Source organism: Onychomys torridus, chromosome 22 (genome assembly GCF_903995425.1).
Source record: "Onychomys torridus chromosome 22, mOncTor1.1, whole genome shotgun sequence".
NCBI classification, from domain to species: Eukaryota; Metazoa; Chordata; class Mammalia; order Rodentia; family Cricetidae; genus Onychomys; species Onychomys torridus.
The window spans coordinates 14,971,361-14,990,755 of NC_050464.1; the positions used below are offsets into that span (position 1 = coordinate 14,971,361).

General features: G+C 49.0%; 2 protein-coding genes across 3 annotated transcripts; one reads left to right on the forward strand and one right to left on the reverse strand.

Moving 5' to 3' along the window:
- The first annotated feature begins 8,018 nt into the window (after positions 1-8,018).
- On the forward strand, positions 8,019-11,238 carry Cops6 (COP9 signalosome subunit 6). The gene is made up of 10 exons (XM_036171575.1): positions 8,019-8,118; positions 8,327-8,449; positions 8,631-8,762; positions 9,344-9,432; positions 9,526-9,588; positions 9,972-10,019; positions 10,354-10,468; positions 10,546-10,638; positions 10,733-10,833; positions 10,964-11,238. The coding sequence occupies exons 1-10, from the start codon at positions 8,043-8,045 to the stop codon at positions 11,102-11,104; spliced, it is 981 nt and encodes a 326-aa protein (XP_036027468.1). The 5' UTR covers positions 8,019-8,042; the 3' UTR covers positions 11,105-11,238.
- Positions 11,239-11,891: 653 nt separating this feature from the next.
- Mcm7 (minichromosome maintenance complex component 7) lies at positions 11,892-19,366 on the reverse strand. Of its 2 annotated transcripts, none has more exons than XM_036171568.1 (15): positions 19,154-19,366; positions 17,802-17,881; positions 17,044-17,208; positions 16,683-16,807; positions 16,430-16,610; positions 16,032-16,169; positions 15,589-15,738; positions 15,307-15,421; positions 15,092-15,223; positions 14,818-14,901; positions 14,312-14,705; positions 13,970-14,053; positions 13,235-13,403; positions 12,393-12,502; positions 11,892-12,246 (listed from the first exon to the last, which is right to left on the reverse strand). In XM_036171568.1, exons 1-15 carry the CDS (start codon positions 19,182-19,184, stop codon positions 12,045-12,047), a joined length of 2,160 nt encoding a protein of 719 aa, XP_036027461.1. In that variant the 5' UTR covers positions 19,185-19,366; the 3' UTR covers positions 11,892-12,044. The 2 variants fall into 2 exon arrangements, with proteins under 2 accessions (XP_036027461.1, XP_036027462.1); XM_036171569.1 differs by lacking the exon at positions 19,154-19,366 and adding an exon at positions 18,704-18,766.
- Positions 19,367-19,395: the final 29 nt, after the last annotated feature.

Genomic DNA, 19,395 nt, shown 5'->3' on the forward strand with positions numbered 1-19,395 from the left:
ATCAGCTTAAAAAAAAAAAAAAAAGGTATGAATGCTCTGCCTGCCTCTGAGTCCCAAGTGCTGGGATTAAAGCCAAGTGCCACCACCAGCCCAGTGCAGCCAGTGCTTTTAACCGCTGAGCATTCTCTCCAGCCCCTAGTTCAGTTTTTTTTAAAGATTTTTTTTTTTTGCAAGTTTTCCCTGCTTATATGTATGCATACTTCCACCTGATGCAGGTGTAGGTCAGATGAGGTCAACACATCTTCTGGAACTGCAGTTACAGACAATTGTGATCGACGATATGATTACTGGGAATGGAACCCGATCCTCTGGAAGAGCAGTCAGTGCTTTTAACTGCTAATCCATCTCCACAACCCTTAGCTTTGTTTTTAGAATGCTTGCCTAACCTGGCTGAAGAGCTGGGTTCCATCCTCAGCACTACACAAACTAGACAAGATGACACAGGACACATTCCTAGCATTTGGGAGGCGGCTACAGGAAGATCAGGAATTCAAGATCATTCTTCAGTACAGATGGAGTTCAAAGCCAACCTGGGCTATATGAGAGGCCTCACGTAAGTTATAAATGATTTTGCACTTATGAATCTGGCCTGGGGGTACACATCTCTAATCCCAGTGCTTTAGAGGCTGTAATCGGAGGACAGCCAAGAGTTTGAGGCCAGCCTAGATTGCAGAATAAAACTTTGTCTCAAAAAATAATACTCTTCTCTTCCCCCCTCTCTCTGCGCGGTCTGTCTCTCTTCTTCTCTCTGTCTCTGTCTCTGTCTCTCTCTCTCTTTCTCCCCCTCTCTCCCAATAAAGCTCTAGAAAGGTAAAAAAATAAAATAATAATAATGATTAATTACTTTATTAACATACACATATTTATAATGAGCTTCCTATAAAGCCTCACATTTGGGGTTCAAAAGGAACACTGAGGCAGATTGTGGTTTGGGGTAAATGGTTTATTAGAAGCATTGTCAATGCCACAGGAATTGTGATGGGAGTTCACATATTCCAGGCCATGGAGAGTAACTGGAGTGAGGGGTGGTGTCCTGTCTTACCAGTTTCAGGGGGGCAGGTAACCCCATTCCATGTAATTAATGAATAGTCAATAGTATATGCTTGAGGCTGGAGGGATGGCGTGGTGGTAAAGAGCACATGCTGCTACTCCAGAGGACAGAAGGTCATTTTCCAGTACCTATGTCTGTAGGCTCACAACCACCTATAACTCAGTTGCAAGGGAAGGAGGAAAAGGTTTAGCTCTCTAGCTAATGTGTGTCTATCATATGAGGTGTACCACCTGTAACCACTGATTGCTAGACACTTGGTACTTAGGGGAAGTGAGGATCACAGGATGGTGCATGTCATTTCTTTTTTCTTTTTCTTTTTTTTTCCCCCAGAGCTGAGGATCGAACCCAGGGCCTTGCGCTTGCTAGACAAGCGCTCTACCACTGAGCTAAATCCCCAACCTTCCTTCCCTTTTTTTTCCACGTCATTTCTTTTACAGCAGCTGTGAGGTTGGAGAAAGAGTTTCTGCCAGTTAGCAAGGTCTGACTTGTCCCAAACCTAACATTTTCAAATAAAATCTTTTAAGTTAATTAGTTAACCAATTAATTAATTAATTGAGACGGGGTATCACGGTGCAACTCTGGCTGGCCTGGAACTCACAGAGATCCTTTTGCTTCTGTATTCCAAGTGCTGGGATTAAAGGTGTACACTACCATGCCTGATTTTCAAATAAAATCTTTGTTTGACATAAAATGCTCTCCTTGGGCTAGTGAGATGGCTTAGGGAATGGAAGCCTTTGGATGATGATGATGCATAACCACACTCTCAGCTTAATGAGAATAAGAGGTTGTAGTTGGAATTTTCTTTGGGCCTCCAACCAAATAAAGACATGGAGATTTATTATTAATTCTGAATGCTTGGGTTTAGCTTAAGCTGGTCCCACTGGTTCTTTTAACTTAATTTAACAAGTTTCTATTAATCTACATTTTGCCTCAGGGGCTTTTTAACCTTTCTTTCATTTCTATTTTCCTGCTTTCTCTGTGTCTGGCTGGCTGACCCCGTCATCTCTTTTTCTTTCTTCCTTGAGCCTAAATTCCTCCTCCTCCTCCTCCTCCTCCTCCTCCTCCTCCTTCTCCTCCTCCTCCTTACTCTCCCTGCCTGGAAGTTCCGCCTATATGTCCTCCCTTGCTAGTGGTCATTCAGCTTTTTATTAGACCAATCAGATGCCTTAGGCAGGCAAGGTAAAACAGCAACACATCTTTACATAGTTAAACAAATATGCAGCAACATAAACACAAATGCAACACTTCTTTACATAGTTAAACAAATATGCAGCAACATTTCCCCCTTTTTGTCTAAATAAAAGAGAAAGGTTTTATCTTTAACATAATAAGACTATATAAAATAAGAGCAATTATCAAGTAAGAATTACATTTACAATATCCAGTCCATTTGAATTTGGCAAATTCAGAAAAAACACTCCACTCTCTGTCCTATCTTGGTGAATCCAAAGTCATGTACCTAATTTACTTTATATCATAACTTCTGTTACCAACCCAAAATTATCTTTTTAGACCTCAAAACATTTTCTTAAACACTTTAAACTTTTTTGTTTCTCAACCTTATACACTTCACATCTCTTATGTTTATTTTCTGAATTTGGTAACAAGGAAAACTGTAACTGTCTAGTCTTCAACTCCATCGGGGACCCACAAAGGATATAATATTACCTAAGTAAAACAGGAAGTACAGATCAAGCAACTTCTAAAACTGTAGAAATGACAGAAGCAGCTGGTTGCCTGGACAGTCACTCATGGATCCTCTGTACCATTGGGGCATTCACCTTCAGCCTACAGGTCTAGAATATCTGACAGACCTTTCTGTGAAACAGGAATTTTGAAGGACTGTCCCACCTTGTCTTGGCAAAGTTCAGCAGTCCTTTTCCTTTGTGTCCTGCATGTCCATTTGTACAGCATACTGTCAGCAGTCATGGCAAGGGCAGTTTCTTGCCCAAATGGCTAGTTTTGCCACAATGGAAGCAAATGCCAAATGGAGGTTCTTCAACACCTATCATCCTTTTATGAAGTAGATGAGTGCTGCCAGGAACAGATTTGTCTGTCTTGAAAAGCCTTAGGTCAGTAAACATCTTAAATGCCATACTCTGTAGGTCTCTGAAGCATTTGAAGAAAACCTACGTATCTAAAATATCTGTTTAACCTTGAAAACATACCTAACATGACTACAAGTTTGATTGCTATATGTGACTAATTACTAACACGTATTTCTTTATTATCCTAAATAGTTTGTAATAATAACTTTCAAGGATTAGAAATTTACATTATGTTGTTTAATGAGCTGCATAGGCACAATACCTTAAACAAGAGTAGAAATGTATATACAGTATGTTCTAGCAAAAATAACATTAAATTTGTATCAGTATACAAAAATCTATACCAATGTAAAATATTTGAGATGAATAGTTGTCTTTTTTGTTTGTTTGTTTGTTTGTTTGTTTTTGAGACAGGGTTTCTCTGTAGCTTTGGAGGCTGTCCTGGAACTCGCTTTGTAGACTAGGCTGGCCTTGAACTCACAGAGATCCACCTGCCTCTGCCTCCTGAGTGCTGGGATTACAGGCGTGCGCTGCCACTGCCCGGTGAATAGTTGTCTTTTTATCCTATATTCCTATATCTCCATTAAATGATGACAAACATCCATAACCCACAAAATGACCAAAAACCACCCACCCCACCTCTTGGGAATGTGGACATTTCATTCTCTAGACTACAATAGTCTGTGAAGCTGGACCATCTCAGCTAGCAGCTTTGAAGTTGTTCTGAATGTGAAATTCTGAGGAAACTGCAACAGAAGCACTCTGAAAGGCTGGATCACCTGGGCCACCCATTTTCATTGGTATCTAGTCCCCTTTTACTCTGAAAACACATAAACTTTTAAAAGTAACATACGTGTCTGCATTAACACAAATATGGACTATGCATTGTATGCAAGCCAGCCAAAGATGATCTTTTGTTTTATGTTTGAACAGGCAAAAGACATCTGTCAATTTTATATTTTGTTTGGATTATATAACCTGTGGGAGTCTGCTGGGAGTCAAGCTCCAACCTGTTCCCACCTTTTGAAGGGTTCTTAGGTGAAGGAGAGAGGAATAAGAAAGTATCAGATAGATAGACCTAGACAATGAGAAGAAAGACAGAAGCACAGGATAGCTTCAAGAGGGCCTGGGTCAATACCCAACAGCCTCTTCATTTATTCAAAAGGGCTTTTTCTAATATGCCAAGGGGAGAGGCAAAAGACCTCCCCCTTGCAAGATCAAAGCACACCATACAGCCAAGTGTAAACCCTCCCAAACACTTGGTAAACACTCCTGTGGCCAAATCATCTATATATGCAGGCCTGCTGGGTAAAGCCAGCTCAGATTTTCTGACCTTGAGTACATTCTCACTAGGAAGCCTCTGTGGGCCACCACAATAACCAAACCTCTCTAGTCATATGAAAGAAGAGCATGTAATAAGTCATGAGGACTCTATAAGCAACAAGATTTACCATGTCTCACCCAGGCTCAAGAGATAGTTTATTCTAAGTCCTAGCTGAGTGATCATGGCCCAGGGAACACAGATTTAGGTTGCCCCAAATTCCGCGTTCCCGCATGGGAGCAGTTTCTTGTAGTGTTCTAGTTTTACAGAGCACTGAAAGTCACACATTATGTCAGTTTAAAAATACATGGGTGGCTCCATCAGAAGGAGGGCTACAGCAAGCCGGAGCAAGCTTCTCTGTCGGCCTCAGCTGCTGCTGTCTGACGAGAATCCTAGCTTTTGGGTTGGTGGCGTGCCTGAGTGTGTAAGTGCACATTCATGCGCACACTCACACACACACACAAATACACACTCAAATAAAGTAAAAAATAAAAGTGTCCTATACATTACTAAAATCTGAAAAATTCAATCTGAGACAGATGAAGGAGACCCAGTTCTCCTTGGGTCCTAGACTGCTGTTAAGCATTGTTAACATAGTATTAAATTGCTGTCAGTGTTAACGTTTGTCTTGTTTTTCTTCTAATGATAACTTTTTTTTTTTCCAGACAGGGTTTCTCTGTGTAGCTTTGCACCTTTCCTGGATCTCACTCTGTAGACCAAGCTGGCCTCGAATTCATTGAGATCAGCCTGCCTCTGCCTCCCGAGTGCTGGGATTAAAGGTGTGTGCCACCCCCGCCCAGCACTAATGGTAACTTCTTTAAGTTTACAGTATAAAAACTCTCCAATGTTTACTTTACTATAAGTAACCAAAGACATTGGGAATAGGGCAACTTAACTCCCTCATTAGCATCTATTATTCTCCTTCCCCTTATTGCCAAGGCTGCCCTGAGCAAAAGAACTATTGCCTCCAGCCGGGCTGTGGTGGCACATGCTTTTAATCCCAGCACTCGGGAGGCAGAGGCAGGCAGATCTCTGTGAGTTTGAGGCCAGCCTGGTCTACAGAGTGAGCTCCAGGACAGGCTCCAAAGCTACACAAAGAAACCCTATCTCCAAAACAAAACAAAACAAAAAAGAACTATGGCCTCACAGTTAGCCAGACTGCCCTTATATCAGCATCAACTGTCTACCGACACTCAACAGAGGCCTTAAAGCAGTTGTGTAAAGACTGCAGATGATGTCCCAAGCTTCGGAAGACTTAGCCCCACTTGTGTGTTTGACACAGTTGCTACCAGACATTTTGCTGTCACAGCCCCCAAAGAACTGTATATGATGCTACAGTCATTTCCACCTTGACAGGAAGGGAGCCCTTCCCCTGGCGGAAGGACTACCGTGAACTAGAGCAAGGCCGTGATTGGTCAAAACACTCACTTCAGTGACTGATTGGCAAACAAATGACTATGATCAGCCCACGATGAATGAGTGGGCCAAATACTCTTGCTTGGCTGTATAAGCAGGGTGCTTAGCCTCACTTGTTGATCCAGCTTGTTTTAACCACTGTTCTATTGCTGTGAAGAGACGCCATGACCAAGGCCACTCTTACAGAAAGAACACATTTAGTTGAGGTCTCGATTACAGTTTTAGGGCTCAGTCCGTTATCATCATGGCTGGGAGAGCGGCAGCAGGCAGGCGCTGGAGCAGTAGCTGAGAGCTATGTCCTGATCCTTGGGCTGAGAGACTGGGCTTGGCTTGGGCTGTTGAAACCTCAAAGCCCACCTCCAGTGACACACTTCTGCCATTAAAGCCACACCTCCTGATCCTCCTAATAAAGCCACACCTCCTGATCCTCCTAATAAAGCCACACCTCCTGATCCTCCTAATAAAGCCACACCTCCTGATCCTCCTAATCTTTTCCAACAGTGCCACTCCCTGGTGACTAATATGAGTCAATGGGGTAGGGGTAGGGGGTTGGGGGTGGTTGGGGGTAGGGAATCTTCTTCTTCTTTTTTTTTTTTAAGATTTACTTCGCCGGGTGGTGGTGGTGGTGGCGGCGGCGGTGGCACTTTAATCCCAGCACTTGGGAGGCAGAGCCAGGCAGATCTCTGTGAGTTCGAGGCCAGCCTGGTCTACAAAGCAAGTTCCAGGAAAGGCGCAAAGCTACACAGTGAAACCCTGTCTTGAAAAACCAAAAAAAAAAAAAAAAAAAAAAAAAAGGATTTACTTCTATGTGCATTGGTGTTTTGCCTGCATGTGTGTCTGTGTGAGGGTGTCAGGTCCCCTTGAAGGGGAGTTAAGGACAGTTGTGGGCTGCCATGTGGGTGCTGGGAATTGAACTCCAGTCCTCTGGAAGAACGGCCAGATGTTTGTGAGCCACCCTGTGGTTGCTGTGAATTGAACTCAGGACCTCTGGAAGAGCAGTCAGTGCTCTTAACCTCTGAGCCATCTCTCCAACCCCCAAAGAATTTTTTTTTGGAGCTGAGGATCGAACCCAGGGCCTTGTGCTTGCTAGGCAAGCACTCTACCACTGAGCTAAATCCCCAACCCAACCCACTCTTTGTTTTATTTTATTTTTAAAGATTTATTTATCTATTATGTATACAGTGTTCTGTGTGCATGTATCCCTGCAGGCCAGAAGAGGGCACCAGATCTCATTACAGATGGTTGTGAGCCACCATATGGGTGCTGGGAATTGAACTCAGGACCTCTGGAAGAACAGCCAGTGTTCTTAACCACTGAGCCATCTCTCCAGCTCATTGGGGGGCCATTCATTCTTATTCAAACCACCACAACACCCCACCTTCCCTGTTGGTACAACCAGGCATGATAAAGGCTTCTCTTGTGTGGTTTGCTGGTGGCAGCTTGCATCCACCTCCATGCGGCTGCTGCCCCTGCTCCCATTCGCGCGATGGCTAACGAGTCCTCTGCTGTGCCGGCTTAACTGCTGGAAAGTGGTGGAGACATCTATGGGGCTCTTGGATCACTGAAGAAGTTCCGCCAGTGAGCAGTAGATGCCCACACCAAAGTGACCCCAGATTCTCCTGGCACCCATCCCACTGTGTGCGCCAAGTCTTCCCTGCAGCAGTCACTAGCTTGCATAAGGAGTCCGGTTGCCATGCAACTGAAGACGCAGCTCAACAGTGGAAGAGCGGTCATAGCTGGGGAGATGGTTCAGTGAGTGAAGTGTTAGGGCCCGAGTTTAAGTCCCCAGGACACACATAAAAGCTAGGGATGCCGGGCATGGTGGCGCACACACAATCGTAGCACTCAGGAGGCAGAGGCAGGTGGATTTCTGTGAGTCTGAAGTCAGCCTGCTCTCATAGCCAAGTTCCCAGGCAGCTGGGCTACACAGTGAGATCCCACCTCAGCAAACAGGTGATGGCAGGAGGATCAAAGTTCGAAGTCATCCTCAGATACACAATACAGAGCCCGAGGTCAGGCTGGGTTACATGAGAGCCGGTTAACAGCGACAGCAACACAGCACAGCACACTACGGGGCGTCCAGGGTTAACAAGTACTGGCAGACGCCCCGCCCTTCAGGAGCACCAAGCACATACTGAGCATGCGCTCCTGGCCGACGGAAGCCGGGAAGGAAGGGGGCGGGCCGTGGCTGGCGGGCGCGGGGAAAATGGCGGCGGCGGCGGCGGCGGCAGCGGCGGCGAACGGGAGCGGAGGCAGCAGCGGCATGGAGGTGGATGCAGCAGGTAACGGGGTGCGCGGAGCGACTTTTGGAGCCTCCCTTGCGGAGTACCTTGAGTACTTCTTAAACCTGGGAGAAGCAACATCTCTCTGAGGATAAGTTGCGGGCAGGCTTGGACGGCCCCGGGTCTGCCGGTCCTTTACTCCCGTGTCTAGGAGAGAATGTGTGGGCCCGAGCTTTCACCCGCTATGTTTTCCTTTCACCTTTAACAGTCCCCAGCGTGATGGCCTCCGGAGTAACTGGGAGTGTTTCGGTCGCTCTCCATCCCCTTGTCATCCTCAACATCTCAGACCACTGGATCCGCATGCGCTCCCAGGAGGGGCGGCCTATGCAGGGTGAGTGTTGTGTGTAAAGCTCAAACCCTCCTCTTGGAGACCTCCTCTTGGAGACCTCCTCCAGTCACTTTTCCCCTGCCTCCTAATCATTGATCCACACTGACCTCAAAGCCTGGGGTTATTAGGAAAGGTTTTGGCTGCCCGGACCTCACCTATTTTCCGTGTGCTTCTCCCCTCTCAGTGATTGGGGCTTTGATCGGGAAGCAGGAGGGGCGAAATATCGAAGTGATGAACTCCTTTGAGCTGCTGTCCCACACCGTGGAAGAGAAGATTATCATTGACAAGGAATATTATTACACCAAGGAGGAGCAGTGTGAGAGGGGAATGGAAGTGGGTGGGAAAGAGAAGTGGGAAGATTTTTTGTTGTTGTTGTTGTTTGGTTTGGTTTTGAGATAAAAGGGTTGGGGATGTAGGACAGTGGGTAGAGTGCTTGCCCCCTAACATGCAGGAAGCCCAGAGTTCAGCCCTCAAGAACCATATAAACCAGGAGGTGGAGGCAGAAGGATCAGAAGTAAAAGGTTATCTTCAGCAAGTAAAGGATGAGAGATGGCCAGAATGGAAAGGTGTAGTTATTTATTTATTTATTTATTTACTTATGGTTTTTCAAGACAGGGTTTCTCTGTATAGCTTTGGGAGCTGTCCTGGAGCTCACTCTGTAGCCCAGGCTGGCCTTGAACTCACAGAGATCCGCCTGGCTCTGCCTCCTGAGTGCTGGGATTAAAGGCGTGTGCCACCACTTCCCAGCATGTAGTTATTCTAAACGGAGCCAAAATTTGAGGAGGGAGGGAAGAGCTGGCGAGGAAAAAGAAAAAAAAAAAAAAGAAGTACACTAGGTCCATCAAACTAAGGAAGAGCGGTTTAAAGAAATATTGTTTACTGTGGCCCCTTCTCCAGTTAAACAGGTGTTCAAGGAGCTGGAGTTTCTGGGTTGGTATACCACAGGGGGGCCGCCTGACCCCTCCGACATCCACGTCCATAAGCAGGTATACAGGCTCAAATGTGTACATGTTGGGGAAGAAAGCAGAAGATGAGGGAAGAAAAATTGACTTTTTTCTGGGCTCTGTCTTTCCTTCCAGGTGTGCGAGATCATTGAGAGTCCCCTCTTTCTGAAGTTGAACCCCATGACCAAGCACACAGATGTGAGTATTGCTGGGTCCCCTTTGTCCTGATCATCTACCACTGCCTGTGTTTTATCCTCATGCTCTGCTCTAATTTACTCTGTGACATCATCTGTATTAGAGAATGCATGAGTTGAATCTCCATGCTGCCATTTCCCCATCAGGTGTATGCCATCATCTCTGAAGTGGCATTTTCATATGTAATATGGGTAAAACCTACCCAGTAGGTTTTTGGGGAAATTAGAGAGAAAATGTGAGCCCAGCGTGGTGACACGCTTGTAATTAATCTTAGCACTCAAGAGGTTGAGCTAGGAAGATGGTGAGATCAAGGCCAGCCTGGCACGTGTGTGTAAGTTCAAGTACGTTTGCCCTTAGTCAGTTGCTGTCTCCCATCTGTTTTACAGCTTCCTGTCAGCGTTTTTGAGTCTGTCATCGATATAATCAATGGAGAGGTAATACCTACCCAGCACCCTTCAAATCCTGCTTTTAGTCTGTTTCCTGCATGCCAGGCACATGTGTGCAGTCAAAGGACAACCCTGGATGTCGGTCCCAGTTTTCTACCGTGTTTGAGATATGATCTCGTTTGCCAGGCTGGTTGGCCCGTGAGCTTCTGGGAACTCTGTCTCCACTTTTCTTGCTGTAGGAGTGCTGGGATTACAGACACATGCTACCATACATATCTAGTTTAGTGTGGGTGCAGCGAGTGCTCGCTACCTGCTAACCCATCTGTCCAGCCCTGTTTCCCAATTCTGACTCTCCCTGGGTGGGAACCCCTTTACTCTGCAGGCCACAATGCTGTTTGCTGAGCTCACTTACACGTTGGCCACTGAGGAAGCTGAACGTATCGGTGTAGACCACGTGGCCCGGATGACCGCAACAGGCAGCGGGGAGAATTCCACTGGTAAGGGAGGTGAACTCTTTGGCAGTGCGGGTGGTTGTGGTCACGTACCTTCTTTCATTCGCCCTGTTCCCCTGCAGTGGCTGAACACCTGATAGCTCAACACAGTGCCATCAAGATGCTGCACAGCCGTGTGAAGCTCATTTTAGAATATGTCAAGGCCTCTGAAGCAGGTAGGACAGGTTCCTCTCCGTCACTTTTAACTGTTTCCCTCCCTCCTGGAGAAGTGACAGCATCCACATCAGTGCAGCCTCATTTTACCCATAGGAGAGGTTCCTTTCAACCATGAGATCCTGCGGGAGGCCTATGCCCTATGCCACTGTCTTCCGGTTCTCAGCACAGACAAGTTCAAGACAGACTTTTATGATGTGAGTGTTAATACCCTTGATGGGAGGTGGGGCTCACACCATTACTCTTGCAGGCAGGAGGTGAAATTCACTTGTCCTTGGCCCTAATGTGAGGGATCCCTGGGAACTGGTTCTTTCTGTTCCCTCCCAGCAATGCAATGACGTGGGGCTCATGGCCTACCTCGGCACCATCACCAAAACGTGCAACACAATGAACCAGTTTGTGAACAAGTTCAACGTCCTCTACGACCGACAAGGCATCGGCAGGCGAATGAGGGGACTGTTTTTCTGATGAAGGTTCTGGAAGGGATGATGTACAGGGCTCAGACATTGTTCCTTGGGACTGGGCACTACATTCCCTTTAGAGAAACTGTCACAATAAAAGAGCAGCCCTAGCAGCCCTCCCAGTGGCTCTGTCCTACCAGGCACCGCATTGGTTTCTCCACTCGGAATCGAGGCAGCCTTGCTCAGAGGCACAGTCCATTCATCAGCACCTCTCAGCCACCTACCCACCTTTAATGATTGAGGTGACCCCTTGTCTGGATAGGCAGAATGTGGTAGGACCGCCTGCTTGCTGCCAGTTCTGTGGTGTCAGTTTACATAGGCCAGTCCGCAGAAATGACAAACGACTGCTTTCCAAGTAGAAAGGGGAGGGTACCAAGCCTGCCTTTATAATCACGGATAACTCAAATCCTTGGTCCCGTGGACACTGAGAAGTACCAAGGGAGTGATTTCTTCACGTCTCAGCCTCCAACACTTCAACCACTTAAGTCAGCATTCTTGTGCCAGGTGCTACTTTTGAGGTCATTCCTCATCTCCCATTTCACCACCCTCTGAGGGAGGTGGGGATTCAAAAAAGATGGCTGGGAACATCTCAGGAAGTGAGTGGGTTTGAGGCACTGTACCTCCCAGCTTGATCAGCTCAGTACTTTAGACTAAAGGAGAGAGAGCAAGAACCCTACAGGCTCCATTCAGTCCTTGGCACACCCTAGTTACTTAGGCAAGACAAACTTGCATTGGAATAGTGGTGTTAGCCCATTCCCCAATGCTAACTTAACAGAAGCCAGGCCCAAACAGGAAGTATTCAAAACACTTTATTAACAACAGAATAAAAAAGTGCAGCGTGGGAAAATGGGATCTTCACCTCTGGGGCATCCAGGGCATTCTCTAGAGTGGGCAGCAGGGCCTTAAAAAGCTGGCTATCAGACAAAGGTGAGCCTCAAAGTTGGCCATCAGACAAAAGTGATCCGTGTCCGAGAAGTATTGACCTGCCAGACATTTAGCTCCTCATATTCATCCAGAGCTGCCTGGAATTGGGCTGGTGTGAAACCACGTGATATGCAGCGCTGCTCAGCCTCAGAAAACCGGACACTCCGTCCCCCTGAGACCAATTCACGGACTGTGGCAAATATCACATCTGCTGGCCTCTGGGTCCTGAAACGCATGGATGGAAAATGTCAGGAGGCAGGGCTAAGCAAACAGAATAGCAATCAACATTAAAATTCTCAGGTTAAACTTGTATGTTTATGAGTGTAGAAGCTACAAGTCAAGTGGCCCAACTTCATTCTTAAGATACTCACCTAGCTGTTTGTCCCCTTTCACCTAGAAGGGAGTCCTTTGACATCTCCATCAGCCTTATGGCTTCATTTACATCTTCCTTTTCCACGATGTCTACCATCCGGAGGCGAGCCTAGGGGGGAAGGCAGGGAGAAGATGGGGATAGGAGGGAGGAAGAGGACGAAGTAAAATCTTTGCTCAAGGCTGGGCAAGCCATGTTTGCCTACTCATAGAACCAAAGTGGGGACTCTTCCCTGCCCCCCACATCTGCAGTGTTGGGCCGGCACTGTCAGACCGAGACAAGTGCAATGCCCAGGGCAGCTTCCAGCAATTGCCCAAGTCTCCGCCTCTCAACACTGGCCAGTCCCGGTGGGTGTCCATCTGTCCTGTGAGGGAGACCAGACCCTTCTGAACTCCACTAGGTTCCCCATCATGACAAATGGAGCCTGGGGAGCTCAGCTAGGGCCACTGTCAGAGAGGCTGTGTCCTGGGGGCTCGGGAAGTGCTAGCTCAGCAGTAGGTCAGGTAATTCCACTACCTGCACGAACAGCACTTTGGAGCCCCCCGGACTAAGGTCCAAGAGAAGGACAATGGAGATTTCTAAGACCATGTACCTAGGACACGTCTGCCCTCTTGGATTTAAGTAGCAAGCAGCCTTTCCCTCCACGGCTGGTGTGCGTGCCCTGCTGGAGCAGCAAGTACCCACAGTGCGGTAGCACAGGAGGACCACTATCTGCACTGTCAGCACTTTAGCCCCAGCAGGGCTGGAGGGAGGGAGGGAGGGAGGAGGCAGCCTGAGGGCCACCATTAAAGTGAGGTGGCAGGCAAGGGTCAGCCTTCCAGCTGACAGGGACACAGCACTCACCAGAGCAGTAGAAAGTCGGAGAATGGCCAGCAGGGTCCGGGCAGAAGTATAGGTGGCATCCTTACTGGCCCGGGCCTCTCGCCTCATCTCCACATACGCTGCTGTGATGTAGTCAGCCAGAGATTCAGGCACTGTGGGCTGCCTCTCTTGGCACATGGCTATGTACCGTCTGTGGGAAACAGGGCTTGTGGGAAAGCAGAACGCAGCCTGCTTTATGCATCCCCTACTTAATAGTCCATGCAGGAGGTGGACAGCTATTTGCTTGGGCACTACTGAGGGACTTCTCCAAACAGGGCTACCAGTGCTCAGTAACTTCCAGGTTTTCAGGAAAATGACATTTGCAAAAGCAACACAAATCCACCTGCACTGGGATGACCTAGCCCCCCGAACATGTCACCAAGGAGAAGACTTCAGAGACCTGGTGAAAAGAACTTAGAAAGCCGAAGATCACAGAGAAGCTCTGAGCCATAGCTATGCCACAGGAGCAGACATGAACAAGAAGCCGTGTCTGCCTCAACCCTAAGGCAAGATAATGATGGGGAAGAATGTATGGGGTAGGGGTAAATTTGGTGACATTGCGGAAAGATTTCTAAAGATCCTCCTGTCTCCACGGTAGCCAGGTTTATGCCTGCTGCTTTATCACCCCAAGCCAGAAAAAAAAAAAACTTCTGATGATGCCTTGCCTTGTACGGCTAGGCTACAAAAGTGAGCCTTGGGTTCACTCCCTACCCCTACCTCATAAGCTTCATGTCCAAAGGTTCAAACTGGGCAGGGGGCTGCCGGCTGTGCTGGTGGACATAGGTGATGTGCTGGGCCAATCTGCAGAGAACACAGGCAACATTAAGAGCTATATACCTTGAGGTTGACTCAGGACCCCTTCTTAGCCCCACCTCTTCTACATAACAGCAGAGGCAGGTCTCCCAGGAAACCCTCAACATCTCCCGTATTCCTAGGAACTATGGACAAGAACAGTGTTTGATGTGTCCGCGCAGACAAGTTGAGTGGTTTTCTGATTTTACCTTCCTCCCCTCAAACCACTAAAATAGGCTGTCTCTATGGGTGTTGTACTTTATTCACCGGAGGTCATTGTCTCGGTCAGGCCGGTCCTGAATCAGCCAGAGAAGGTCAAATCGGGAAAGTAGAGCAGCGGGAAGCTGTATGTTCTGCTCCAAGCTGCGGCGGGGGTTGTATCGCCCATAGGCAGGGTTGGCAGCAGCCAGGATAGAGCATCGGGCATTCAGTGTGGTTAGAATTCCTGCCTTGGCAATGGAGATGGTCTGCTGCTCCATGACCTCATGGATGGCTGTGCGGTCGGCTTCGGCCATTTTGTCAAACTCATCAATGCAGCATACACCCTGGTCAGCCAGCACTAGGGCACCACCCTCTAAGGTGAGTTCCCCACTCACAGAGTCTCTCAGTACAGCTGCTGTGAGCCCCACTCCAGAGGAGCCCCGGCCTGTTGTGTACTGACCTGCAAAGAGAAACAGCAGACTGTTAAAGGAAGGAACCACTTACCCAGGCCTTCCAGAGGCCTAAGTGTTTCAAACAAACACAAAGCCCTACCTATCCCTGCACACACTCACTTCGTGGGGCCAGCCGATCAATATAAGATAGGAGCTGAGATTTGGCCACACCAGGATCTCCCATAAGGCAGATGTGAATGTTTCCTAGAAAATGGGAAGGAAGCCTAAGTGACACGCTCATCCCAAGTTGTTGACCAACAGGGAAGAGCACTTGAGACCTGGTTCCCCTCCCAAACCCTTACTATTTCTTCTAAGACGTCCTTCACAGAACAGTTTTTCAACCGATCCCTTCTTACCCTCCCAAACAACTCCCAGTCTCTCCTTCGTCCCTTACCCCTGATCTTCATGCCTTGAGGAGACTGGTCTACACCACCCACCAGCAGCAGCAACAGTGCCTTCTTCACATCTTCGTGCCCGTAGATCTCCGGAGCAATAGAAGCAGCCAGCTTTTCATAGAAATCCTCCTCTGCAGAAAGTTAAGCCATTGCATTTCACTGACACAAAAGCTAGGATAAACTCAGCCACCAGCTCAACCTTGCGGCCCCTCACCTGCAATCTGCTTCAGCTCCTCCCGGCTCAGCTCTCCAGCCCCGGCTGCGTCATCCTCACTTTTAGTCATCTTCACGATCCGGTGGGCCTCCAGGAACGTTTCTGAGAGCAGACCCTGGGCAGAAGAAAGGCCTCCCTTTGACCGCCCATCACCAGAATCCCTAAGAGTTTCTTAACAACTACAAGTTCCATCTGACTGGTTAACTCTTCCAAGAGTGTGAAGACAGTGAGTGGGTGGATGAGGCGGCAAGGAGCTAGTCCCTCATTTCAAAACCCCCTCACCTGTGCCATCTGCTGGAATCCCGTCCGCAGGACCGGCAAGAAGATCCCAGTGACGCTGACGTGGTCCCCAGGCTGGGCAGTCCTTGTGTTCTCTCCTTGTAAGACCACTGTGATGCTGCGAGGGATGTTCCCCACAGGAACTTGATCACTCTAGGGGTTGGGGTCAGAGCACAGGACACGAGACAAGGAGAAAAGTGAGGCAGACCGTGACCTGACCGAGACCACTGCCTCAGAAGCCAATTCGATGGTAGGACTCAGCCAGCCCAGCCCAGAAGACTCCAGGGGGAAAGCTGAGCTCTTCCACCTCAACCAGAAAATTCCAGTCAAATCACGTCTTGACTTTCACCTTGTTCCTGCGGTAGATGACTTCTCTCCCCCGGCCCTTCACTCCTCCTCCTTCCATTTCACAACCACGGCAGGATTCACCCCATCCCCCAACTCACATGCTCTTGAATCTTCATTTCCTGGAACTTAACAAATTTGGAACCACGAGTCTGCAGGTATAACCGCCCTCCTGAGCGGTTGGTTTGGCACTCCTGGCTGGGGCACATGATCAGAGGCATGAAGGTGGGAGACTGAATCTAGAGAGGAATGGAAATAGGAAATCAAAAGCCCCTTACAATCACCACAGGAACCATTCCTGCTGGGACGAGACACTGAAATATTCTGAGTCAAGCAGAAACATTGATAGAACAAAATGACTAGAGATCAGGTCACTACCAAAGAATTAAAAATTAAACCGCAGCAGTTGTTGCAATAGGCAGAGAGAGAAAATGACAGATGATAATCAGTGAAACAATTATTTGATTAAGTATTTTCCTGTTCCCTACTATATACATACCGGCTGGTAAGTCTCTGCCCCACACTGATCACAAGTATATGTGGCCACCACCATCCGGGGCTTGACTTCAGAGACACGAGTGACAATCCCACGCACAGTTACCAATTTCCCCACAGAATCAGCCCGCACTTCCCGGATCACCCGAGGCTTGCTGCTACTTGGGCCTTGGAAATACAACTCGCTAAGAGAAGGAAACGTTTGTTAGCAAGGACCTGGAGAACAAGTCCCCAACCTTACCCACCAAGACACTCACAATCTCCGCATGAGCTCAGAAGGATACTGGTTTTGAGGGTTCCGGACCGCCCCGGGGTCTCTGCTCCGCTGTTCCATCATCAGTCGGTGCTCAATGTAAACATCCAGGACATCTTTATTCACCACCTAAAGATAGGAAACATGAGGGGAAGGTTAGAAAATGAAGAGTAGGCCAGGCGCTGGTGGCGCACGCCTTTAATCCCAGCACTCGGGAGGCAGAGCCAGGTGGATCTCTGTTGAGTTCGAGGCCAGCCTGGGCTACAGAGCAAGATCCAGGACAGGCTCCAAAGCTACAGAGAAACCCTGTCTTTTAAAGAGTATAGTGGGCACCAGGCAATAGAGCTCCGAAACCAGCAACCTACCTCCTTCTCCTTGTACTCAGGCAGAAGCTCTTGTACAACATCAGCAAACAGCTTTGAGTAGCGCTTGGCATTCTCGCAAATTGAGTCGACCAACTCAGGGTCATCTTCAGCTACATCATCTAGGTCCACGTACAATGCCACTTGCTCCCGATGAGCCAGATGAACCTGAGGCAAGGCAAAGAGAGTAATACTACTTTAGGGTCAAGTTTACCTCACCCACAAAAGCTCATCTAAGTCACTGGCCATCCCCCAGAGGAAAGAACACAGCAGAGAGCTACTTTTCGGCTCTGAAGAAAACCTCCTAACTCCAGAAACCCTTTGTTTTTATGAATGTGGTGTTATATCCACATACCAGGCAAGTGCTGGTAATCCCAGTGCTTAGGATGCCCAAGACAAGAGGATCAGGAGCTCACAGCAAACCCCAGCTATGTAACTACATAAGGTGTTCCCAAAGCCAGTCCAGGCCACATAAACACTATTCCTAAAAACCAAGAGCCAGGAATGGGAGAGATGGCTCAATGGGTTAGGCACTTGCCATCCAACCTGAAGCACTGAGTTTGAACCCACATGGTGGGAGAATGGACCCCCACACATGCTATGACATGACCATGTGAGCCCCCCCCCCATAAACATAATTTAAAGTTAAGAAAAAGACAAAACCCAAAGCTAAAATAAAGACTTTCTACAAACAAGGTAGGCCACCTTGTCCAAGTTTTTTCATGCCACCCCAACTCCCCAAAACCAATCCTGGGACTTACCAACTGGGTTCCATACTTGAACTGCTTCTTTCCAAGTTCATCATCATAGTAAAACTCTTGTAGAAACTTCTTAACTTTTTCTACAAACAAATGTAAAATAAAAAACAAATCTTTGAGTACAGCGAGGTGTAAAGGCCACCGCTGCCAAGCCTGATGGTCGGAGTTCAATCCCTGGTGCCCACCCATAGCTTGAAAGAGAACAGACTCCCGAGGCTAACACCCACGTGTAAGCCGTGATGATATACTCGTGCAGCACACGCGCGTGGTCCCCCACACAACAGTGTACCAAATACTCCAGACACAAGCTTCCTTTCGGATTCTTTACTTCAAGCTCTTAACGGAAACCTAAGAAACCCACTTCCATTTAAGACGGGACCTGTGAGCATATTAAATGAACATTCAAAACAAGCCTACCTAGTTCTCCCCAAAGCAGGCAGTACTCCTTTGCACAAGTCTGCTTTTACCTGGGGAAGAACATAGGTCCCCGGGCAGTTACAAGAGTGAGCCTCACTCCAACCTTCCCAGGAGAATTCCACTCACTGCCTCAGTCAGGAGCCTCAGGTCCTTCAATTCTCTCAGCTCGCACACAATCGCACACATTCCACGAGCACAACTCTTTTTATTTCTTCGTCTTCTGCTCCCGCCGGGACGTCGGCCGCAAGGCCTCCCCTGCACCCCACACCCCGCTCCCGCCACTGCTTCCGCTCTTAGTAAACAAAGAAGCACATGGGCCCGGATTCCAGCCGCCTCACAGCCCGGGATTCCTCCGCCCGAGGCGGGGGGCGGCGCGGCGATTGGCCAGCGCGCCCAAGGGCCACTCGGGTCCACTTCACTGCCACCTCCCGCCGCCGGGCGCCCAGCCTCCCGCTGCCAGGCACGCCCCTACGACCCACGGCAGCTACCTCCGAGGCCAGCGCGCGGAAGGACACTGTTTACACGCGACACTCCCTCCGACGGAGCAGCGCCACTTCCGCCCGCCTCTACTTCCGCTTGGAGGGCGGCCTAAAACAGCCAATCCCGGCGCGTAGCGGCCGGGCAAGCCCCGCCCCCGAACTCCGGCGCGTCTCGAGTGGACGCGGGAATCCTCTAGCGTCCCAAAGCGCGGAGGCGGGCCCGTCTCCCCGGGGCCTCCGGCCGGGGACCGATGGCTCCGCGGCAGCCAGCTGTCTCTCTGGAGCGTCCCTCCTCTCCGTGGCCTCCGCTGGGTCCTCCCCCGTCACACCACCACGGCACCTTTTCCAATCTGGATTGCTTCCACCCCGATGCCCGCCACCCTTGTCTCGGGCGCAGTCCGCCCGGCCCCAGAGCCCAGCTCCCCGCCGGACTCCAGCCCCAGCCCTAGAGCCTATCACCTTTCTCGATCGCGTAGTCCTTAAGCGCCATCGCTGCCGGGGACCGTGCGACAGCAGCGGGCGCGCTGAGAAGACTCACTCCGGGGAAGCACAGAAGGAGCGCGCGGCGCGGTGCGGCCGACCAACCGAAATTGGCGCGAAACGTCCTCACCCACGTGACCCGTGCCGCCGAGGACGGGCCAATCAGAGAGGGGGCTCCTAACCGCTGCCGGCAACCAACTTTAACCAATCACTGGGCGAGT